Genomic DNA, 26,258 nt, shown 5'->3' with positions numbered 1-26,258 from the left:
GCCTTATGCATAATAAAGTCCTCAAAACAGACTTTGAAAAGCATTAAAGTCTGACTGAGGCACACATAAAAGTATTTCACCACTCGGTTGTTCAGAAGCTCTCTCTCCTGGCTAGTAGATTAAACAGGTCCTTGGTTATACTTATTCTCCCGCTTCTTCTTTCTTACATGGCCCACTTTTGGGGGCATGCCTTTGCTCTTTTGCAGCAACTCCACATGAAGGTGGTAACAGGCAAAGAGAAAATTTTATCTGCAAATTTGACAGTAGATCTAAGAAGAGATTTAGTAATTGAATCTACTTGCTGAAACCAGGTTTGGGAATTATTATTATTGCCACTGCTGTTCTATCCAATCTCCAGTTGCCTCAGCCAGCTTAAAGTTGGCTACACAAACCCTGCTTTATTCAGTTTATGTACCAATGGATTTAATACACAGTACACTGACTATAAAACATATCTCATTTTAAAAGTAGCTATTGAGATTTGCTACCTGAATTAACTATGTACATCCTTTTATTAAACAAAAATACGAATTCTTCTGCAAGAAAATAATCACCCTACCCCCCAGTTATTCACTTTAAAGACTTAAATTTCTTAAAGGAACATATATCTATATAAGAATTTCATTAAGCAAAAACTGCAAAGGCAAGGCATATTTACTATTTGATAAAATATATGCTTTAAACTATCACATGTGAAAAAATATTTCAAAATTGAGAGTCGTGGTATAAAAAGCCAGCATCTGGTAGGGAAATACCTAAAAGAAAGAAATTATTATACTCAGTCTTGAAAAAGAAAAATGAATGTCACCTTTGTGTCACAAGTATTTTTTCCTCCTTCCCCCAGTAATTCAGGCTGAAATCTCATTCTAAATCTATAATCAATCTGTTTTCCCCACTGTAATCCCTTAAAATCTCTAGGCTATCACACACACTTTTGGCACTGACGTGTGTTTTCTTCTGGACTGCTGGATTTGCTTAATGCATATATCAAGTATCAAACTGCTTTGTATCAGTAACCGGTGGGATAAAAAGACCCTATGTAAAGATTTCCTCATAAAAACGGGTTAAGAGGGCAGTCCTAGGGCTTAGGAAAAGTCTAACTTAACAAAATCTTAAATGCACAAGTAGAAAATGTTAAGAACTAAAGCAGTATCTGCTGATTTTTCCACTAATGTGATCAACATATCATTGAGCAGATAGGGAAACCTAAAGTTACCATCCCATTCTCTATTAGTGGGCTGTTTGACATGTATGAGTTATCAACAAGGCAAAAACTCTTTTGGGATTTAGACCATTGGCAAAACGAAAGTATTTTATACCATCACACATATTTAATGGAGCGCAAACTTTCAGAAAAGAAGTGACATCTGAAATAATGTGAATAAAGAAACAGGGGAGATATTGGTTAGTGCTTTGAATTCTGTTTACTAATTTGATCATGATAGTAACCCTAATTTCTAATTAGAAAATTTCTAATTAGATAAGTTCAATTAATCAGTACCAATGGGCACAATCAAAAGAGTCAATACAAATTGTAAAATGTAGCAATTTTTCCTTGAGATATTTTACTGTATTTAAAAACCAGTAATAGAAAACACTTGCCAATTTCATTTAGTCTCTGACTGAGGCACACATATGTGATCTCCTAATTTACAGCTTGCACATACAGATGTTCACACTTAGTAAAAGGGCTTCTTAATAGCTTTTTTTAATTAAAAGTGTGTTGATAATAGGTGTTTTAAATATATCCAAACAACACAGCTGAACTGACAAATGCCTGTCTTCATGCCTCACCATGTCTCACATTGTAGCAAGATTTTGTAAGAGAGAAAAGGTTATATGATTCATTCACATATATATAGGATAAATGTTATCCCTCAAAAACTCCAAATGAAAACTTTCATTAATTTTTCCTTCTATGATCTGTTTCCAAGTAGAAAATGTTAGAGAGCTACTCGGTTTATGTAGCCGAAAGCAGAACCACACAGCCGTTGCTTGCTGCCTGCAGTTTTTTTCCTTTGCAAAACTTTGAACCCCATCCAGCTTTGACACACTGCCTCTTCAGTTAATAACTATCAAGTTTTCCCTTGTCTCCTGTCTACTTTTCTTTGAGGCAATTGCGCACTCAGCACCCCGAGATAATAACACACATCTATAAGATAAAAGCAATGGCATTAATGTAATTGTCTGCCTCTCTCTCTTTAGCCTAATCTTTTTTTTCCTTCAGTTTTGACTGCCTGTGTGACACCTGTTTTTGTCTCCTCTGATCCTACGACAGGTTTTCCGCTGACAAGGTTTTTGCCTGACAGAGATTCTGCAGACAAGAACATAATAAAATATGAAGAACTGCTTGTCAGAGTTTCTGCCAATGCTCACATGAAATATAGAAAAAAAATGACTTTTTTTTTAAGGGGCCTTGTGATGGTCGCTTTTGGCATGTCAGAAAAAAGACCTCCCTAGCCAAGTTCTCCAAGCCAAACAGGTGTTTTCTTTTATGTTCGAGGTTGATTTGTTTTTTAATTTTTACTGATAGTGGAAAACACGATTAGCCAAAAGGAGGCGGGTGGGTAATGTCTTACCCTCAGATTTTTGCAGGCAAAGGAGTATAAAAAAACTGGAAAGCAGAAGGTATTTCACTCAAGATCTTATCTTCTGAATAAAACAAAAACACCAACATCTGTTAATGATTAAACAAATTTAACTTCTCTAAAATTTACTTCCTGGATATTTGGGCTACTAAAACCTCCCACTTACCTTTCACTTATTTTGTTGTCTGAAGACAGAGGGAAACAGCAAAGGTGAAAATAGAATGAGAACTGGAAAAGAAAAACGCACAAATGGGCATAAAGACAAGGTGTTTGTGGGCTGTGTTTATACCTTAAAATGGGAAGAGGCTGCTGGAAAAGCAAATGGCAATTAGGAATTAGGCAATTAGGAATCTGAGTGAGACTTTTCCATAAGCTTAGAGTTTCAATAAACCTTTGTTCCATGCACCACATGAGATGCTGCAGTATGTTCCAGCACACAAAGATGAAGTGCCCTTCCTGAGCTTTTCAAGTTAGTGGAAGGATCAGTATTACCCAGAAACCTCTGGTCTCAGCAAAGTGTATTGAGAAAATAAAGAAGGAAGCACTTAATTGCTCTGGGGGTGGGGAGTGGTGGTGCAGAGGGGAGTAAAGGGGTGGGAATCCCACTTTCTTGATGAACAAGGCACAGGAAAAACTGGCCAGGATCAATAGTGCAGCAAGCGTCAAAGTACGAAAAACTGGGGAAGAGTTTACAGTGGTGACTCAAGGGACAAGAGCCTGGATTTAGGGTGTTAGGATTCTCACACCAATTCTAACTACTCTGCCACCAAACCACTTTAACCTAGGCTTTAGCTCTCCAAATATATTTTCTCATACCTAGAACCTACGATTACCACGTCTAATGGAAATATAATTTATGGCTGGGCACGGAGGCTCACAGCTGTAATCTCAGTGCTTTGGGAGCCAGTGCGGGAAGATTATTTGCATCTAGGAGCTTGAGACCAGCCTGGGCAACAAGACGAAACCCTATCTCTACAAAAAATACAAAAATTAGCTGGGCGTGGTAGCGCACACCTGTGGTCCCAGCTACTCAGGAGGCTGAGGTGGGAGGATTGCTTGAACCCAGGAAGGGGAAGTTGCAATGAGATGAGATTGCGCCATTGCATCTGGGTGACAGAGCAAGACCCTGTCTCAAAAAAAAAAAAAGAAAAAGAAAAAGAAAGAAATATAATTCCAGCCAATATACAGAATTTTAATTTTTCTAGTTTCAAGTAAAATAGTAAAAAAGTGATGTTTAAAAACATATTTGACATGATAAATCAAAAATATATGGAAGAACAACTCTTAATGACTATTTTACATTCTTTTTTTAAATAAGATGACAGCTCCAAAATTTGGTGTACACTTTATACCTACATCACATCTCAATTTGGACTAGCCACATTTCAAGTGTTCAAAGCCATAACAGTGGCTTCCTTATCGGATAGCCAGGTGTAGAGTTGCCTTTACATTTCTTGGAGAGTAGAATCTAAGGCCCAAGACTGTCCTTTCAATTAGATGGGTTTGCATTTAAATTTGTAGCGTCACTTGACTGTACAGAAGGCAAAGAGGCCCATGAGGTCAAAGTGGGGATTTCCCTGGGTACCGGGGAGCAGCTGAACGAAGAGAGGAATCTCACTACTGGGCCTTTTAACAAATACTGGTTACAAGTCTATCCAGTTGTGGTAATACTTAAAGTAATACTTAAAGCACTTCTTATACAATTCTTTGGGTATATGCGAACTAATAACAAATTAATTCAAGAACCTTTTGAAGATATATAAACATCTACAAAGGCAAAACCTGGTAAGAAATGGGATGTATAAACAACATTTTAGGGCTCCCAGAATACAATTCAGAGTTATATTTGAAATACTGTACTTATCCAGCAATTTCACACTTCAGTAAAGAGGGGAGAGGAGTTAGAAGAAGTCACCATTTATGACACAATAGAGAAGGAAGAGTGGTTGAAAGGATCAACATGATATTGCTGAGGCATATGGGGTCCTTACGACCCAGCCGAATCTCCTAGTTTATCCTGAGTAAAAAGGAGAGGAGTTGAGTGTGTTTCATTTATAACCCCTTCAATTTGTGTTCTGCTTAACCTGGTAAACTCCAGTTAATTAAGATGCTCCTATAAACAATTAAGCTTCCTGTAGGATCGTTAGCAAGATATAAAAATTTATGATGTAGTAAAATGCAATAAAATGATAAAGTGGTGAGCCCATCGAAGCACTTCACATGCGAAAAGATAGGTGTGAAAATAGGTAAAAGTAGCCTTAATCCTACCTAAAATTCACCTACTTATAGCTTTTGGATTTTTAGCAGGTAAATATTACTATAATTTATTTTAACTGGCGCAATTCTCAAAATGACTTTTAGTGTAAAATATTCCTTACTGTGTTCAAATAAGGGCTCAAATGACATTTTAGGGGAAATGGAAGGTATGGAACTATACTGGATTTGCTTGGGAAAACAATTTCACCTACGGAACACTTGGTCCAACAGCCAAAAGAACTGGTGACCTGACCTCTGCAACTGCATACTGAAGAAAACCTTCCCTGGAAGGAGAAATAGTTTCATCCCAACACATTCCACATTCGTACCTTAAGGGAGACACTAGATATTATCATTAATATTGATGTTTAATATTATTTTATTGACTTAGCAATAACAATACTAGCTCCAAAAACTGTTGTGTCAGAATATTGGGCTAACCCTACTCTTTCATGTAATCGTCTCTCAAAATGAATCTGTGTTATTTAGATGCATTGCTATTATTATCCGAATTTCTCGATGAAATAACTGAGTCTTAGAGAAGGCATTACTAACAAAAGGCAGAGAAGGGATTTGACCACTGGCCTGGCCACACCCAACTTTTAATCACTCTACTTTGCTAAAACATGTCTATCATGTCCACAGTGTTGAAGTCTTACTTTTATAGGAAGTTAGTGATAACAGCAACTAACACTTATTAAGTGTATACTGTGTATGAGGCATCTGGATTATCTCATTTAATCTTAGAAGAACACTATGAGCTAGGAGCTATCATCACTCACATTTCACAGATGACAGAACAGAGAGATTATACAACTTGGCAAGATTCTACCTACAGTAGGTGACAGAGCCGCGACGTGAATGTAAACAGTCTCATTCAAGAACAACATTCTTACCTATTTTGTATATTGCCTCCCATTCATTCACCCGAAGCGGGATACAGCTCTGTGTGTTTCGTTCTCAACACCCTCCCACGAAACTCCTTACCAGCAGACCAGCAGTGACTACACTTGAGGCCAGGTCTTGCCAGCCTCACTTTATGTTCCATCTGAATAAAACAGAGCTAGGAAAAAAAGAAAATCTGGGGAGCTAATAGGCAGACAGCCCAGGACTTTGAAGGGGAGGCACTGTTTGTGCTGGGTTTAAAGAAAATTTAAGGAGTGCAAAGCACCATCCAAGAAGTGTGCAGGCTGAGAAACAAATCAAAAGCTGCTCAGACATACAATAAGAAAATACTTAGTGCCATTAATCAAGCACCAAACCTTTGCATTTATGAGGATGTCTTCCCTTTAGAGCTTATCAGCAGTGATCAGCAAGTAAAGGAGAGAGGCAGAAGAGGGCACTGTGCCCTCAGGTCAAGCCCAAAAAAGCCTCCTGTGCCAGGCAGGAAAATGGCCTTGCTTTTGCTCTCTAAAACGAAGAAAAAAGTCTAAGGACTTTGCTCATGGAGAGACCAGAATCCAGCTGCCTCACCAAAACTAGGAGGCAGCTAAAAGCTGTTTTCCCTGAGCAAAAGAGAATTTTGCAGCTAGGCAAAGCCGGGTTTCAGCATTTACAATCTGGAAAAACTAAGTCCACTAGAAAGACAAATTCTTTAAGCAGATACTGCACCAGCTTCCACTTTTTCCAAACGAGTGCACCAAGGGAAGAAGACGATAGTGTTTCTATCCTTGTGTTTCTGAACAAAGCCCTAGAAACATTTCCCCTAAGGATCTGGTTCTTACTTTGCCACTGCTAAGCATGTACTTCCCTTCCCCTGAGGACTCAAATTAGTGCCTGTGCTACTGTTCAACAAACCCTAAACACCCCTCTGGAAAAAAATTTCTACGAAAGAAAATGTTGTTTTCATTGGGATAGTCTCCAAGCCAGAGCTTGCTGGGAACATTATCTTCCTTTGTCAGACGAAACTTAGTTGTTTTTTAGTCTCCTCTCTTTATCTTGACACATTTACAAATTATCATATGGACACTGTTGTGGAGTCACTCAGAATGAGCATGATATCACAGAAATGTCATGCTTTATTCTTATGATAAAGGAATTTCTATTTGGAGTGGGAAGGAGAGAAGACTAGGGAAGAAAAGAGATTGGCAAGGAAAAGATTGGACTACTTTAGTTATGCTAGGTTTTGGACTCAAGTCAGGGAGAATATTAGAGAGTTACCAGTTGGGAACAAACGACTTTCACAGATATTTAGACAATTTATAAGAACATAGACTGGGACAAATAATAATGACACGTGACCTTTCATAGGACAAAATGAAAAATTACTTGTTTTGATCTGCCTTGCTTGTAAGTCCTTACAAACTACCATGCCTCCAACAAACTTGAGGAATTTGTAAATAAAATACTGAGATCTCATGATTCTAAATGTAGGACTGATATAATCAACAGCTTTTTTTTTTTTTTTTTTTTTTTTTTTGAGATGGAGTCTCGCTCTGTCGCCATGCTGGAGTGCAATGGCACAATCTCGGCTCACTGCAACCTCCACCTCCTGGGTTTAAGCGATTCTCATGCTTCAGCCTCCCGAGTAGCTGGGGTTACAGGTACGCACCACCACACCCAGCTAATTTTTGTATTTTTAGTAGAGACGGGGTTTCACCATGTTGGCCAGGATGGTCTCAACCTCCTGACCTCCTGATCCACCTGCCTCGGCCTCCCAAAGTGCTGGGATTACAGGCGTGAGCCACTGCGCCCGGCCCAAAACCTTTTTGATTATAGGATGCTTATGAACAATAGCCCTGATTTAGGATTTATGCAAATTGAGTCTGAATAGGATTTTCTTTTAGGTATGGGCTTGCAAGATTTAGCAAATAAACATAAAGGACTCTCACCTAAATTTGCATGGTAATATTTATATTTAAAATCATTTATTGTTTATTGATATTCAGATTCAATCAAAAATTCTATATTTTCTATTTGGGTGAAGGTCTCTATAAATACCCCTGGTCTGATAAGACATATCAAGTACAAGCTGAAAATTCAAATTCAACCATGCTGAGAAAAAAAAAAAAAATTAGGCCGGGCGCGGTGGCTCACGCCTGTAATCCCAGCACTTTGGGAGGCCGAGGTGGGCGGATCACGAGGTCAGGAGATCGAGACCACGGTGAAACCCCATCTCTACTAAAAATACAAAAAATTAGCCGGGCGCAGTGGCGGGCGCCTGTAGTCCCAGCTACTCGGGAGGCTGAGGCAGGAGAATGGCGTGAACCCGGGAGGCGGAGCTTGCAGTGAGCCGAGATCGCGCCACTGCACTCCAGCCTGGGCGACAGAGCGAGACTCCGTCTCAAAAAAAAAAAAAAAAAAAAAAAAATTATATCCAGTGAATACAAAAAAAGAAAGGTTTGAAATTAATGGGTTATATGCATATTAAGTCTTACAGTACATTAAACCATAAAGCTGGTTGGTATATGACACTAAATTAATTTTATGCTTCTCATCATTTCCGTGGAAGAACTGAAGGCTACCTGGCACAATCCTTCATGTATGAGATAGGTTTAATAAGTATCTACTGACTGATGATCTGGATGATGTAGACCAGGTCTGCTTACTTTACATTAAAAAAAAATCAGAGGAGTTTGGAGAAAATATAGGCAGGAAAAAAGCTGGCTTAATTAGTAAATAATTAAAGTAATAATGTAAAACTATCTTTTCCTCGAATGAAATGCATGCAGTAAAAGGAAATCACATTTACAGAACATAATAAAAGAAAGGTCTCAAAATTCCAGTGCAACAAGCATTCTTGCAGGCAGACCTTAGCCAAAGGAAATAACACTGGTATTAATTCAGATCTCTTGAAAGTGAATGAAAATTCTAGTATTCATGCAGCTTGTTGGAATGGCATATCCTTTCATTTAAAGTCAAAGAAAAAAAAAAAGAAAATAATTTGCACAGAGAAAGCTGCTGTGGGTGCATTAAGCTATAAAATGTATTTTTTATTCATCAAGTCTCATATTCTTTCCAAATGCTCACCTCACATACCTAGGAAACAGTGGAATTAAAAAAAATTTTTTTTTGTTTTTTTCCAAAAAAGAGATGGTCTTAACAAATGAGCTTCATCAGAAGAAAAAGTTACTGATCTAGTTTAAAAAAAAATTCTAAATGAATTACCTCTGTAAAATCTGCCCACCTCTTTTATCAAATACACAAATCAAATATCATGGGTTAAAAACAATTTTCCAGTTGTACTGGATTATCATTAAATATTTCCTAAAACGCCTTAGAATTCAGTTTGTTTTCTTTCTTATTTTTACTATTTTATTTACCTTCATCTTAATGGTTTAGAAATAAAGTCTTCATCTCAACTATGGACATTAAAACTAACTTGCAAATATTAAACAGTAAAAATGGTTTCGTGCAGCAGTCCTCAACCTTTACATCATGCCTCCTGTTTTTTTCACAAAGACAGCAAACTCCTATTGGTAATGCTTCCTGTTAGAAGCAGGTATTCTTCAAGGGAGAATAGTAAGTAGGACTCACTCCCACCTGCACCCAATGCTGAGTGTATTCTAGTTGTACCAGCTAATTTTTAACATTCTGTAAAATATTTGGCTGAAGTCTGAATTCTGTGAATGGCCAAATTGCTACTCTAGTGTGGAGGCAAAGGGTAAAAAGAAAAAAAAAATTACATCACCAGAAAAGGAGCCCATTACTGCTCTTATCCTGATATCTTAATCTTATTTTGCCACTTTCGAACCAAAAAGAGTTCTAAAAAACTTTTGTTGTTATTGTTTTTCAAGCCATACTCAGATCGTTTTAGGTGAATGAAGGAAACACTGAGAAGATAAAGCAAACAAGGGAAAGTAAAAAATATAGTATTTATAGTATTTCAGTGAAGTAGTGGCAGTAAACTGGAGTCCTTTTACAGAGACTTGACAAAATTAGAAATTCTGAGCCATTTCTGGCCCATCAACTAAATTATTACAGACTAGGTATGGCCATCTTTTACCAAGAGAAAAAAAAATGTTTACGTAAATTCAATAAGCCCTGCTTTCTATTATCAGAGTGAAAGAGCTAAGATTCCTTAATGTGGGCAGGGTGGTGGTAAGGTAGGAAATCCTTTATTAATTTAGTGGGAAATACCTACTGGTATTCAGAACTGCTCTGAGATTCCTTCCTCCCTTAACTCAATAGTGCTAAGGATTTTAAGGAAATACTCTGTGAAAAGTAACACAGCCCACTAAGTATTAATAATTTCAAAACCCAGGTGTTGCAGTATAATGAATTAATCACTCTTTATTTTTTATTTTTTATTTTTGAGACAGAGTCTTGCTCTGTCACCCAGATTGGAATGTGGTGGCATGATCTCAGCTCACTGCAGCCTTGACCTCTTGGGCTCAATCAAACCTCCCACCCCAGCCTTCAAAGTAGTTGGGACCGAGAGCACACGCAAACACACCAGACTAATTTTTGTACTTTTTGTAGAGACAAGATTTTGCCATGTTGCCCAGGTTGGTCTTGAACTCCTGGGCTCAAGCGATCCACCTGTCTCAACCTCGCAAAGTGCTGGGAATACAGGCTGTCAGACACACCACGCCCAGCCTTTAATTTTTTAGAAATACATTTCTAAAGATTTTTGAAAAGTAGCTAACGTCAACAACTTACGCAGCTTTAGTAAGCAATCTGTAAGTCAACAGAGAGAATGTGTGTGTGTTTCTGTGTGTGTACATATACAGAGACACACATATGTGCATATATATGGTAGATAATGACCCATGAAATCCAACATCTTAGGAATGAACTGAAAATGCTGTTAACAAGGATAATTTATTCAAGAAAGGAGGTCAACAAATTTCTAAAAATCTGTTTTAGAGAGAATACATGATTTTGGCATTTGGTTATTTTTTAGCAGCAGATATTAAAAATTTTTTTATTGACATAATGACAGGTAGAATGCATTCAGTGCTACCATGAAACCATTCTGGGCAATGTATCTTGGTAGTTTTGTTGCTGTTCCATGCATTTCAGAGGAAAATTACACACTAGAAAACCCAAGTCACTTCCTCATTGCCCCACACCCAGGACACTGCACAGTATAAGGCAGCCGGAAAGAATGCTGTGTTTCACCTCTGAGCAGAAGTCATTGGAGACACGATTTCAGGGTTTCTGTGCAGAGAGAGGGAATGAAGCAATTAGTTGTAATGCTAGGGGCAAAAAGAGTGGGTGCTGTCATCCCACTGCCAACTCCAAGGCTAGAGGCCAACCCCTCACTGCTGTATTTGGCCTCATGAATGGGGAGAGTGTGGGATTCACATGCTTGGGTATATGCATTTTGAGCTGTATACAGATATCTCCCTGTTGTGGGAAAAAAGAAGTCAAGGTGATAACTGTAAAGGAAAGAATTAGAATACATTTTGCTAAGGTCTGAGAAACACCAAAATTAATATCCTAGAAACACAGAATTTTTAATGGTACAGTAGAAAAAGCACAGTCTGGTGTAACAAAAACATCTTATTCAAGTTGGGTGAAAAATGACATTCTTCAGAAAGTCCTCGAAACAATCACTGGCCAGGAATAATTTATGTTGTTCAAGAAGGAAAAAACATTGCTTTTTCCTTTACATTACTAATGTAATATGCACATGGACATTAAATAGATAAAACAAACTGGTGACACAGTTAACTTTTATACTCCAAGGCTACCATAGTAGATAGATAATGATAATACAAGATGGCTTTGGCAAAAATTAGAGTGAATAAATGAAACGCCTTTGTTTAATGACTGGCCTCCCCTTTAGTGCTCATCTACTGTCCATTTTACTTTTAATATGTATTAGTTAGAAAGGCTTCATATATTTTCTCTTTAATTTTCATAATAAGACTGTAAAGTAGGAACTATTAATCCTATTTTACAGGCAAGAAAACTGAAGTCCAGCAATATTAACATGTCATGAAGTGACAGAGCCAGGATTTGACCTCAGAACAGTCTACACCCAAACTGCCTCCAATATTCGTATGGTTCTGATGAGTTTAGGATATAAGCTCTGTACCTATTATCCAGCAAAACCAATTCTTCTTCAGAGAAAAAAAGGATATTTGGGAACTGTTACGGGCTTGTGTTCTCCCAAAATTACTATGTTGAAGTCATAACCCCTACTACCTCAGAATGTGACTATATTTGAATACAGGGTATTTAAAGAGGTGATTAAGTTAAAATGAGGCCCTTAGGGTGGGCCCTAATCCAATCTGACTGGTGTCCTTATTAGAGGAAATTTGGATGCACAAGAAGACACCAGGGCTGGGCACAGTGGCTCACACCTATAATCTCAGCACTCTGGGAGGCCGAGGCTGGCAGATCATGAGGTCGGGAGTTCGAGACCAACCTGGCCAACCTGGTGAAAACCCGCCTCTACTAAAAATACAAAAATTAGCTGGGTGTTGTGGCGCATGCCTGTAATCCCAGCTACTCAGAAGGCTGAGGAAGGAGAACCGCTTGAACCCGGGAGTTGGAGGTTGCAGACACCAGGGCATGCTCCCACAGAGGAGAGACCATGTAAAGGTGCCCATCTACAAATGAGGAGGAGAAGCCTCAGAATGAAACCAACCCTGCCAACACTTTGATCTTGGAATTCTAGCCTCCAGAGCTTTGAGGATATAAATTTCTGCTCTCTAAGCCACCCAGCCTGTGGCATTTTGTTATGGCAGCCCTAGCAAACTAATATATGAAGAGAGACGAAATCATTGAATGTAGTAACATAAAGAGACTGCAGAAGTAACTGCAGCTCGTCTGTTGTTCAAGACTGGACTGAGACCTGTTGCTGATTTGGGCCTTGTTAATAAAGCAGGAAAGTGCTCTATCCCTGTGGGCATGAAGGACTGCAGGATTGTGGCTGCATGGTGGAAACACACCCCTTCCCGGGTATTCCTCTCAGAGTACTCTCTCTCACAGAAACATGGCTGAAATGTCCCCGCAACTCCATCACACACGCCCTCACAAGCAAGGTACATGATAAATTAAAAGCATTTCGAGGCATGGCCCAGTGTTGTTACCTCAGATGTTGCTAGAATAACATGACATTTATAAAAATACAACCCACTGGATGTTTGGCACTGCTTGGGAATGAAGAATATGTCCACTTAAGAGGCAATACCCGGGGCTGTCAAAAAATCTCAAGCCAGGATTTCTTTTTATAAACATTACCTATCTTTTTAAATTCTACAGTCTGGGAGGTGGAAAAAAAAAAGTCTGCTTATTTCCAAGTCTCCTTTTACTTAAACAGAATAAACACAAACCATACACAGGAATATGCTGAACGCTCAGTCAGGGCACACTGACAGAACGGCTCTGTGCACCTGGCAAAAACCCTCAACACTCATATCCTTCGCGTGGGGTCTCCCCACCCCAGCACACACCTACATAGAGCTCACACTCTACCTACGTCGACCACCTCCAATCCCCATGCACACTGAAAGGGAGTATTTACAGGTTATATTTTCAGATACCAGCCAAATAATGTTCCCGTTCACTCTCTCGTCCACCTGAGACCATACAACATTTAACATCTAGAAGGATAAGCTCAGCCCCGAGCACATACGACAAGGGTGAGCAGTCATCGAGGAGTTCTCAAGCAAGGAGGATTTGCCAGCTTCCCTCTGAGGTCCAGGCGCTGAAAGGCCAACTGTGGTATGTTTGAGTTTCCATCAGGCCTGGTGCTTGCTGGCTGCGCCCATGCTCAGTAAGAACTTCACAGCCCAACTGTCCTATAAACATCTTGGCCTTCTGCTGAGAGCTGCTTGCCTAGCACTGCTCCTTGGAGCTGAGAATATGCTGTTTGAGAGCCGCAGGCTGAATCTTAACTAACACTTGGAGCACAGCTGACCTCTCTCTTCTCCAGGCCAGTGACTCCTCTAAACAGACACACACACACACACACACACACACACACACACACACACACACACGAACATGAACATAATAAGAACGGGAAGAAAAGCCCAGATTTTCCTCACCATGTGCCACCCAGCCATGTTTACACTGATCACAAGTCCTCAGGTTAATCTTCCCTGGCTGAAAACATTCACATGTGCAGTTTACCAGTGTGCAACGGATGGCCTGAAAAATAAAGGAGGAAAAAAAGGTCAGCATCTGTTCAAAGATACTATACTCTTTTCACCATTTCACTAAATATTGCCCACTTCCATTTTTAAAGACTTTATGATGGTAGGGGCCTGGAGAGTTTTAAAAATAAATTTAGATATCACCAAAATCTCTTATTAAAAAAGGTAAAGAAAACAAAAGCTCATTCATTAATACGATGTTTTAGGTCATTCACAGTATCCTTTAAATTACAAACTTAGAATAAAAATAAAGGATTACATATTCGATAAGATACTGGATTTACGACATCACAAATCCAAAAAAGAAAAAAGTATATTGCTGCTAATATATATTTCCACTTAAATTTCTCTACTTGTCAATAAAGCAAAAAATACATTGTAACAAAATAATATTCAAGTGAAATGTTTGTGAAAGTAAAATATGGCACACAAATATTATTATTAGAATATTACTTTTCTTCTGCTGAATTTCAATTAAATGTTGTGCTAAACTCTCAAATATATTTTAAAGACACTCCTGTGCTCAATAAGACCTAACATATTTCTATTATTATTTAATCACATCCCAATTCCTTGAATATTTTTTATTAATTCTATTTTCGTTCCTGTTTTGCAAAATAAAAAACAATCCTCCTCTTATTTCAACAGTGACATAAGAAAGAAAATAAGTTTAAATTTTGGTTTCAGATCAGACATGGAACAGAAAAAATCATTTATGTGAATATTTTATATCTGGAACAGTACACCTGTATTGCAGAAAACTGAAAAACACACTTAAAAATCTTTCATTTCCTTATAACCACTTTAAAAAACCATCTCACCAGTTAATATTATAAAACGAATCCATAGAAAATTAGCATAAATGGAGTGTAACTTTTTATGAATAAAAACCTATGTTTAAGAATAGTGCTAAAGCTGACCTACGCTCCCGGACTACAGTTAATAAATTTATCTCATACAGTTAATTCTAATTTGCATAGAAATTCTGAAGACAGAAGGGATTTAATCTGATCATTCGCAGATTAACAATCTACTGTAACTACTTGAACTGCCAGGAAAAGATCTCTCTGCAGATTTAGATGCAATCAATGATTACTGATTCTGGGGTGGAGGGGTGGGCATGGGGATACCTGAAACTGCAGCTCTGTGCCTGAAAGCCATGCTCACTCACACAGCTCCAGATGCTCATATTTCTGGAACCATTAGGATTTTTATCAAAACTGTCTCATTTGTAACAGGCAGTATTTTGGATATTGTTAACATGACTGGGACAAATTCCATTCACAGAGAATAAGACTGAGCAGGCTTTTACCATTCCCTATGCTTTAGATCAGGCAAGTGTAAAATATTTCTCTTCTATTAATTAACATTAAATCTATGGATCCCTATTTGGTTTCAGATGTTGGAGTCCTCACTGTAGACTCCATTCATACTTCACCCCCATCTTTAATTTGTGCTTCGATTTAGCACTAGGGAAATATTTAATTGTATAATCTCCCTGATATTTCAGGATCTCTCTTCCAAATATGGTCCAATTGTAGCTAGATCGTAAACTTTGTTGTATATAGAACTGATTAATTTGTAGACTATAAGGAGAAACATTTCTTCCAGAAGTTCTTAAATTTCAATAATTTGTTAACTGAGAAATATATCAGAACATCCCAAGTCAGAAATAGTTTATTTAAATAACATGTTCATTAGTTAATGAACTCAAAACTTGATTGTACTGTGACCAAAATAAAAAGAGCTTAGAGGACAGCGTTTCCACTAAAAACAAGAACTTTACAAATTATCTAATTATAAATTCAGATACGGGAACTATGTTGACATTAAAACATTCATATAATTTGAAGTGCAATAATAAAAGCTTTCATAAATGCTTTAAAAAAAATAGCTCTGCTTTACCGAAATAAAGGGAGGGCCAATAAAATGAGATGGTATTTCAAGGACAGTTAATACAAACTCCAGCATAAAAGACACAAATATTTAAATCATTAATTTGATAATATTTAATTATTTTATAAAAATATCCTAATTTTGTATTGTCTTTAAAGCATGCTTTCATCAACTTTAATTACAGCCATATTTAAGACCAGAACAAATTAACAGACTGTGGACTTGCTTTATTTTTATGTGTATTTATTTTTTTTTACTGGTTGAATCATTCATTCACTTACTCTGAACAAGTTTATAATTCAAATATTTTGTCTTCTTAAATAACTTTACACATTTGGTACATTTGGGAATTCAACTTTTTAGATCATCATTCCTTTTTATGAATTCTATTCTTTTTGTACCTAAACATACAAACACTGGAACACCTCAACTCCTTTTGTATATAAACACTTAAGCACTAGAATATCCATTTTGTATATCTATGAATTCCAGAAGGTCTATTTGTTTTAAATTCAGATTTATATAGACTACAATTTTCCCTTAAGGGAATTATATATATTTAAACAATATGGTCTAAATAAATATTTTGAGTAAGAGACTATTGCCGCTTCAAAGGAAGTTTTATTCTAAATAACATTTTTGAAACAGCATAAAACTTTGACATACTATTTATTCACAACAAAATAGAACCAATGTGATCACTGGCCAACTCACCCACACGCAAAAAACATAAATTATCATAAAACTATCAAAACCAGTTAAGCCTCAAAAATGTACATGCATTACAAGAAGACAGTTGGGAAGAGTCGAAATGAATATGCTTTCATTCTTGGGAGCATGTTCGCGGCTGCCTCCATTCAGCTCATGTCTGAGTGCCTCCAACCCTCTTCTGGGCACTCGGGACAAGACCAAGCTGTTATATTCTGTGAACTACACACTTTGAAAATGCAGGTATGCAGAAAGGAGCAGAGAGTTCAGTCAGAGTGTTCCCACCTATCTATGCAGAGATTAGTATTCAGGTCTGGGTAAAGCAGGCCTCCAGGACCCAGCCTAACAAGGGTGCCAGGGTGCCTTGTAATTCTTTCCTCAATTTCCGTTATTGGAAACTGTCTGCTCTTTTCTTCATACCTGCATTTTCAAAGTTTGTCGTTCACAGAACGTACCACATACAGCTTGGTCTTGTTCCGAGTGCCCAGAAGAGGGTTGGAGGCTCTCAGACATGAGCTGAATGGAGGCAGCAGTGAAGATGATCAGCATATCCCAACTCCCCAAGAACAACCATAACAACAACCATACATTTTCTTAAGTCTGCAGCTTATTGAAAGTAATTATTCCTTCTGCTTACCTTTACCATTGACTTCTTGAAAGAGAAATCCATGCACCCAGCAACCAGTGCTCCCACTTCCTCACCACCACCTACATTTTAACTCTACAATCCAGATTCTGCCCCACACGTGCCTGAAACTGTCTCTCTGAGAGGCAATGTTCTCATCCCATCTGGTCCTTTTTTCTAGTCTCCTTGTCCTCCCAGACTCTGATGCAGCTTGCTGCACTAACTCTCCTTCATTCCTGGGCTGTAGAAACTGACTATCCTAGTTTTTCTGGCAGCAACTGCTCTCTCCTCTCTCTCTCTCTCTCCACTGTAAATAAATACAGGTGTTTCCCATGGCCAAGCTCTTCATTCTTTAATTTGGCAACTTCATGCCCTCCTACAGCTTCAAATATCATCACTAAGCAAAAACCGTCACTGTGGAGACAGGCACTGCCTCTTAAGTGGTGGGAAGTGGATGGCAGTGTCCCTGTGCTCAAGGACTTGATAGTTTGGGTTTTGGGGGCAGTGAGTTTAGAGGAGAGACCCTAACTAAGAACATAAAAGAAACCCTTACACAGATTGGAGGACTACCTCCTATGCATTATTCCTCCTCTACCAAACCTCAAGATTTTAATTTATTTATTTACAATAGTAAATTATTACCTGCTATAATAATAGCTAGATGTATTGAATATCTTCCATTTTCCAGACACTGTGCTAGAGAGTTTACAAACATCAGCATTCTTAGTTCTCAGAAAATAGCATAAAGTTGTTACTACTATTACTTTTATTTCACAGAGGAAACTAAGGTAGAGATAATTTACCAAGTTACCTAAAGTCAATCAACTAGTAAAGTCACAGATCTAGAAATCAGAACCAACTCTCCATTCCACTGACTAGGAATCTTTTTTTTTTTTTTTTCTGTTTTTCAAAGAGACAGAGTCTAGCTCTGTCACCCAGGCTGGAGTACAGTGGTGAGATCATGGCTCACTGCAGCCTCAACCTTTCAGTTTCAAGCAATCCTCCCACCTTAGCCTCCCCAGTAGCTGGGACTACAGGCGTGCACCATCACGTTGAGCTAAGAATCCTGAGCTATGATTCCATTCACAGCAAGTTACAGGGCAGAGTTTTCACTGATATTCTGCCTTCCTCCAAAGATTATGTATCCCTTCCTTTCCTGTCTTTTATTCTCACTGTTACTACCATAATTCCAGTCTTTTTTTCTAGACTATTCAAACTGTCTCCTAATTAACCTACATATTTCTCTTCTCTCCCCATCTCCATGAACATTCTCTCTTCTTAAGAGATCCACACAGTTGATTGCTATTTGCTTGACTGAGGTTATTTTCACCCTCCTGTCAGATTCTGCCTACTAGAGTAGAAACAGTGGCTGTCCATTCTCCTTGGTTGGACAGCTGACTCCTCTGCTATCCAAATTCTCAATCCCTACTTCTCCAATACCGTGCTCTCTAGCTTCCCTCCTTCCAAGTCCTGCTTAAGTTGTTAACTGCTACTTATTCTTTGGAGTTCAAGTACCACTCATTTCCCAGGGCAGCTGCCCTATCTCCCATTCAAGACAAATTCCCCACTACACTCCTGTATCATAATTGATCTGTCATAATGCTTAGTACAGGTTGTGAATATTATATTTATTGGTGTGATTATCCGATATGGGTCTGTTTTCCCCTCTAGAATTTAAGTTCCATGAGGGCAGGATAGACATGTCTGTTGGGCTTTCAATGTATAGTGGCAAATAACAGGTGCTCAAAAGGCACTTTAAAAATACATGATTCTCTGAGCCCGTTTCCTCATCTGTAAAATGATAGTAACAAAGACATTGCAACAGTGGCAAAACACACAAATGAAATAATGAAAATAAAGTAAGTGTTAACCTATCCGGCAACAGGAAAAGCTCAATAAATGACAACCATTTATGCCCACAAGAAACTTTCCACATATTATATTTAAATGATTGTTTTCTCTCTTATGATTCTTCCCAATATATTGTTTTACTCCAACACCTTGCAAATTGCTTAACACATATTTAGTCTTAATAAATAAATGAACACTTTGACATACATAATACCATATTATTCATACTATAGTCCTCTAAGGTAGGCACACAGATTATTATTTCTGTTTTACTATTATGGTTCAGAAACATTTGTGTTTTACACGGCTCTTAAATGATCTAGTGGAGAAGAAGACAAATCTCCCAATTATGACTCAGTTTATTTCCATTACCTATAGAAAACTAAAGAAAACTTACAATAAAAATAATTATAAATATTCATATGCAAAAGTACATCTAAAATATACAAAGAAGAATAATTTATTAAAAAAACTAATCAATGTTTGGTCAGTAACACTTTTATATCTGAATATTAAATAAAAGTACATTTGAAAGTATTTTGGATGCGTTCCAAAGCTCTAATACAGAGGATAGGTTCTGTTATCACTAAAGCTGAGGTCTCTAGCTCTACAGTTGGTTCCAATTCTGCAAGTTTATGTGAATTGAACCCCAATCTTCTGACCAAATCATATTCCTCAGGAAAGCACAAATTGTTGTTTCAGTAAATATATAGGGTACTTCACAAAAGAACTACACACAAGGCTAACTGATAAAACTCCTATTAGCGGTTGTTTGGGGACACTTATCCCAGTTATCTGACGCAAATTTAAAAAGGCAAAATATGGCCTTTGGGCAAATAGAAGCATAAAGCACATATTCTGAATGACTAATCATAATGAGAGGGGAAAAAACTGATTCCGGTTCTGGGTTTTGGTGTTCCACACACACACAAAACCAAAAACAACTATTCACAAGGAGCTCCCTTCATGAGTTTATTAACCTTCACCAATCTCCCATACATAACTAAAAAAAAAATTTTTGTTGTTTTTTTCTGAGACAGATCTCGCTCTGTTACCCAGGCTGGAGTGCAGTGGCATAATCTCGGCTCACTGCAACCTCTGCCTCTTGGGCTCAAACAATCCTCCCACCTCAGCCTCCCAAGTAGCTGGGACTACAGGTGCACACCACCACTTCTGGCTAATTTTTGTATTTTCAGTAGAGACAGGGTCTCACCATGTTGCCCAGACTGGTCTCAAACTCCTAAGCTCAAGCGATTTGCCCGCCTCAGCCTCCCAAAGTGCTGGGATTACAGATGTGAGTCATCGCACCTGGCCTAAAAGCCATTTTTTTTTTTTTTTTTTTTTTGAGACGGAATCTCACTCTGTCACCCAGGCTGGAGTACAGTGGTGCAATCTCAGCTCACTGCAACCTCCGCCTCCAGGGTTCAAGTGATTCTCCCACCTCAGCCTCCTGAGTAGCTGGGATTACATGCACGCACCACCACACCGGGCTAATTTTTTATATTTTTAGTAGAGACAGGGTTTCACCATGTTGGTCAGGCTGGTCTCAAACTCCTGACTTTGTGATCCACCCGCCTCGGCCTCTCAAAGTGCTGGAATTACAGGCATAAGCCACGGTGCCTGACCCTAAAAACCTTTTTAACTCTTCTTTCCCCTTGTTAATTTCTGGAGAGTATAGCAAGATTTACAATATGAATTATGAAATTTTAAAATATTTTAAAATGCTTAATAGTTAAGTACATGACCTATATTAATATTAAATTATAGAAAAAGCTAGTCATTAACATAAGCAGCCACTCAGGTGTGGTGGCTTAAACCTGTAATCCCAGGACTTTGGGAGGCTGAGGCAGGAGGATGGCTTGAGCCCAGGAGTTCGAGACCAGCCTGGGCAACATAGCAAAACCCGGTCTCTACAAAAAATATAAAAATTAGCCAGCATGTACAGTGGTAAAAGAAAATGCATCACAATAATTAATAAAAGGCTCTAATGGGGGGAAAATAAGAAATTTTTTTTTTAATTTTTCTTTTTGAGACAGAGTTTTGCTCTTGTTGCCCAGGCTAGAGTGCAATGGCACAATCTTGGCTCGCTGCAACCTCCGCCTCCCAGGTTCAAGAGATTCTCCTGCCTCAGCCTCCCAAGTAGCTGGGATTTCAGGCGCCCACCATCATGGCTGGCTAATTTTGGTATTTTTAGTAGAGACAGGGTTTCACCATGTTGGCCAGGCTGTTCTTGAATTCTTGACCTCATGGGATCCACCTGCCTTGGCCTCCCAAAGTGCTAGGATTACAGGCATGAGCCACTGTGCCTGGCTTAAAAAAAGAAAATTTGTTCTTCAAAGACATTTCTATCCTAGCAGGGAATAGTGGCTCATGCCTGTAATCTCAGCAATTTGGGAGGCCGAGGAGAGCAAATAGCTTGAGCCAAAGACCAGCCTGGACAACATGGCGAAACCTCGTCTCTATAAAAATATGAAAAATTAGCCGGGCGTGGTGGCATGCACCTGTGGTTCTAGCTACACGGGAGGCTTAGGCGGGAAGATGGCTTGAGCCTCAGAGGTCAAGGATGCAGTAAGCCATGATCATACCACTGCACTCCCAGCCTGGATGGAAGAGTGAGACCTTCATCTCACACACACACACAAAGGACGTCTATCCTAGTGGACGAAAATCTGGAATAGCAAATTATCTGTAATGAATCTGAAAGCTAATTATTCCAGGATTGCCATAGAATACACTGCAATAAACAAACTAATGGCTTGCTAGCATTGTGGATGCAGAGAGTGATCTTATAAACATGACCAAAAAGATGAAACAAGCACTTTTATATAGGTTGTGTATGATATGCTAAGACAGTACTTCAAACATTGCCACAAAGACTAAAAAACTCACATGATAGTAATGGTGATTAAGTCAGCAAATATCTCCCTGTATAATTTTCAGAATTTATATAATACTGCCTTGGGAGAAGAAATCAGCTTCCTAAGTGGCCACATCACTATACAGCTTGAGCGAAACAATTCTGCATTTTTTCTTGCACGGTGGACAACTACTAAGCTTACTTAAGACCAGCATGAACTACATGACTACATATCAATTTCACTTGTACTTGATTACAAAACTCATCTATGATGAATGTAAAAGAATATCCACCTGTTGTACTGAAGAGTTTTGCAACCAAGTATCAAAAGGAGACAAAGAAGAGGTGAGTAGAAAGATACAGAATATGGGTCAAAAGATCTACGGTTTTAAACATCCCACAAAAAAGCTTTATTAACAACCTAAAAAGTCTATCTAATTCTGACCATGAGAGTATTAATATAAATCTATAGTTTTAGTAAGGTGGGTATGTTTTCTCCATTTATACAAAGAAATATATAAATCTAAGTCTGAATGAACAATGCACACAGAATTTACATGCTATGATTACCAGTGATTATAAAACTGATTATAAATGTTAAGGGTCCACAAGCATGTTAAACCATAGTGCAAATGTCACTACTCCTAATGTAATAGTAACAGCAGCAAATGAGAAACAATGAAGTTATTCTGTCTCCTTAAAAAAATCTACTCAAACATTCATATGATGGAAAATTATACCTAAAAGTATGTCTCTTATTTGGTGGTAACCAGAAAATTAAAAATTAATTAACAATTCAAAGAAAGGTCCTTACATTTGTCTAATTGTTTTTAATGTCATATGAAGAAATAGCAAGCTGGTAAAAAATGATTATTTTGTTGTACTTAATGTGTTCTGAAATTTCTTGGTGTCTTCTCAACGAGAAAACATTAGATCTTATAACTGAGATAGGAGATTCGCAAGAGCCTGGGTTTGCTGGACTCACTAAAAGGCCAGGTGCCATTGGTTTAAACTGCGGGCAACATGGTAAAAGACAAAAAGCTGGGCAATTTAAAGATGGTTAACCACCCCTCCCCTCCCCCCAAAAAAAACCTCGAGAAAAATGTTATGAACCAAAGAAATACATCATCTTCACAATAAACACATCCAAAATAATCGAAAGAGATTCACTGGGAAAAGTTGACCTTTGAACATCAACTGATGTTAAAAATCAGGAGATTTAAAACCTCATTTTATAAAACGCTATCCCTCCATCCACTGACAAACGGATAAACAAAATTCAGTATATTAATATAATGAAATTTTGTTTGGCCATAAAAAGGAATGAACCACGGATACATACTACAACATGAATGAACATGAAAAACACTAAGCTGAGTTGCAGGAGCCAGTCATAAAAGACCAAATATTATTATTCCATTCAGATGAAATGTTCAGAAGAGGGAAATACGTAACGATGAAAAGTAGATTAGTGGCTGCCTTGTGGGGGATGAGGCTTAGGGTGACAGCTAAAGGGCATGGAGTTTCTTTTTGAGGTGATAAAAATGTTCAGTGATAACTGAACCTAACCATAAATATAGTAAAATACAGTGAGTATTTTAAATGGGTGGAATGTATGGTAAGTGAAACATGTCTCAATCAAGCTGTTTAAAACAGGGAAAGGGTGGGAGGAATCCCACTGCCCCACCTACTTTCTTTTAGTGGTGTTAAAACCATTTAATCCCATAAGATATCATTCCCCAGGAGACATAATGCAGCACATCTTTTGCCCAGTAGGTCTCCAATACACAAATGCTAAGTGAGTTAATACATGGACGGTGAACAAAGAAATTTTATTGTTGCTTATATTTGAAAATCCTTTCTACTTTGAAAATATTAAAACCTAATATATCCATTTAAAAATCCACTGCCATTTTTCTATCCGGAAAAATCCAGTACATCTTTCAAATATTTGCGGGGCAAAAAAGCAAAAGCAAAAACAAAAACAAAACTTCTCAGTTATGATGCTCAGCAATATTAATATCAAAGTATTAAAAAAATTCTAAGATAATTTGTTAAAAATTGACAATGCTGAATTGTCATGTATACCACCAAAAAAAAAAAAATCCTCAATTTACTGTGATGAAAAAAATTATTTCAGCAAAAGTCAAGATACAAATTTGGCTTAGGGGGAATAGGCAAAGAGGGAAAACCAGAAACTTCTGGGCATATGTTTATATATGAGTGTAAATGTTTCTACAACTGTGTGAATATATAAATACAAACAGGGAGAAAGGGACACACACAGGCATATAAATTTTCCCAGACAGAGATCCAATAAGCATCCATAGTCATTACCTACTATCACAACCTACTATCAATCGATATAAGAAAGTCCCTATTTAAATAATTTAGAAGTTCAGAGTAAAAATCAACAGCGGGATATAGCCAATTATATAAGGAAAATACCCATGCTTCTATGGCATCAAAGCATACGCAAGCTTTGGAGTGCGTGTGTGTGTGTGTGTTTCAATTAAATTAGGCCTATGATAATACATGCGATTTTGTTAGGCAATTAGTAATATTAAAGAAACATGAAATGAAAAGGCATTTCAATTTAGGCAAAAACATTTTATTTTCTTACCTAACATTTAACAATTAAGATACTCCATTTATTGCCTGTATACTTACAAATTTTACAGGCTACTTAGGCAGCTGTAATAACATAAATAGAAACTAAATAGTCCTTCCATGAACAGACCTATCACCTAATTGAAAATAAGGGGTTAGCTCGCCATTAAAAAAAGAAAAACACACATTTTAACTCAGTCTATATTTACCAGAACACCTAACTTTATAGAAGGAGGCAAAGCACTTCTCATATCTGATGATGCTAAGTAATAATAATCTCATATCATCTTAATGTTGAATCAGCAATTTTGTATTCCATTGATATATATTTTATTCATTTTCACTAATGCAATTTGAAAGATGGTAATGTGATTACATTTCTCTGTGGCATTCATGAAAACAATTACTAATATAATATGATAGAGAAGACATTAATAAGGACAGGATTTATAATGAGATGCAAAAAGACTTATAAACCTTTAAGCACTTTACAAAGAAACTATTCCTCATTAAGCAAGAGGCAAGACAAGATGAAGCTTAAATTCTGGTATGTTTCAAAAGCACCTCCAATCCTAGAAAGAACGATCGATTTGCATGATTATCCCACACTTTGGTGACCAAGCAAAGACGTACAGAAGTAACACAAAAGTTGTCCCAAGTTGTGCCAAATATAACACCTCATCCTAAGTCAGTATCTTTCCCTTCCCAGATAGAATGTGAAGGGCTCCCTAAAGAAAGGAGTTCCTCTAAATCTTTACCCTCTTTATAAAAGGAGCTACCCACCTTATTTCAAATGCCAAAGCACTGTAATCAATCCATTTCCTAAGCAAGAGCATAGGTAGGTGACCTTTTAACTAAATTTACTCCTCTAGGTTTGTGATAAAATTTACCCCAGTAAAGCAACAGGGGAGAAAAGTTGTTACGTTTTAGAATTTAACATTTCAGATGACAACTGATTACCCAGGCCAATTGAGACAGACTGTAAGACTAATAATATCCCATGTTTGTACAGTGCTATGAAGCTTGCATAATACTTCAAATACATTCTTGTATTTAATCATCAAAATCCCTAAAATTAGAGATTTTTTCAAACAGCAGAAAATGAGGCTCTGAGATGTCCCTAAATGGCCACAGCTACTAATCCAGGGCTCTTTCTACTCAGCCTGGGCATGGGAGGAAAGGAGCCTGATAATCCCCCTTGTTCCCCTCCTCCTCAATGAGATTTCCTCAGATATGTTTTCAGTTCCAATAGGAGCTTATAACCAAATGGGAGATGTGAACAAAACTACACAAAAGGGGAGAGGGATGGGTAAAGGTTTAAGCAACTTGAAAAGTGAGAGAAACTGCTAAGTAAGCAGTTAACCATATATACTAGGATTTTCTGCCAAAAAGTGGTACACTTTTAAATAAAGAAAGTGACCCAGCACAGTATTTTATAGTCTTTATATGGTTATATTAAGAAATGTCAAAATCTGAAAACAGTGAGACAAGATATTCCCAGGAACACTTGGTTTATTCTACAGCATTTTACTTATACCCGTCTTGGGACTGTCCATCAGCGACACATCTCAACAAACATTTTAATACCTTCTATTGTACACCTAACTGTGTATCATAATTATCTCTGATTATAAAAGAATATGTTTCTTCACCTAAAAGCAGGTATCAGCACAGGAATCATACCTGTTACAAATAATAATAGTGATATGATGAACAGTCTATGTGCCCCCTTATACGTTATTTATGTTAGGTCATAGATTCCCCAGGGGTCTGTGCTGAGACCTGGACTGGCTTCATTAGCGCTTCATATAAAT

The 26,258-nt window shown here is 37.7% G+C and overlaps 1 protein-coding gene across 21 annotated transcripts in view; it reads right to left on the bottom strand.

Moving 5' to 3' along the window:
• BNC2 (basonuclin zinc finger protein 2) overlaps nucleotides 1-26,258 on the bottom strand; it is a 451,443-nt gene that overhangs the window by 148,995 nt on the left and 276,190 nt on the right. For all 21 annotated transcript variants that reach the window (XM_063696351.1, XM_063696358.1, XM_063696353.1 and 18 more), the window contains one exon: nucleotides 13,790-13,892. In XM_063696351.1, the coding sequence (XP_063552421.1) occupies nucleotides 13,790-13,892 (103 nt within the window). The remainder of the gene's footprint in view (nucleotides 1-13,789; nucleotides 13,893-26,258) is intronic.

This window comes from Gorilla gorilla, chromosome 13 (assembly GCF_029281585.2).
Source record: "Gorilla gorilla gorilla isolate KB3781 chromosome 13, NHGRI_mGorGor1-v2.1_pri, whole genome shotgun sequence".
NCBI lineage: Eukaryota > Metazoa > Chordata > Mammalia > Primates > Hominidae > Gorilla > Gorilla gorilla.
The sequence above is the reverse complement of the archived record's forward strand: the minus strand, read 5'-3'. Positions and strand labels throughout refer to the sequence as shown.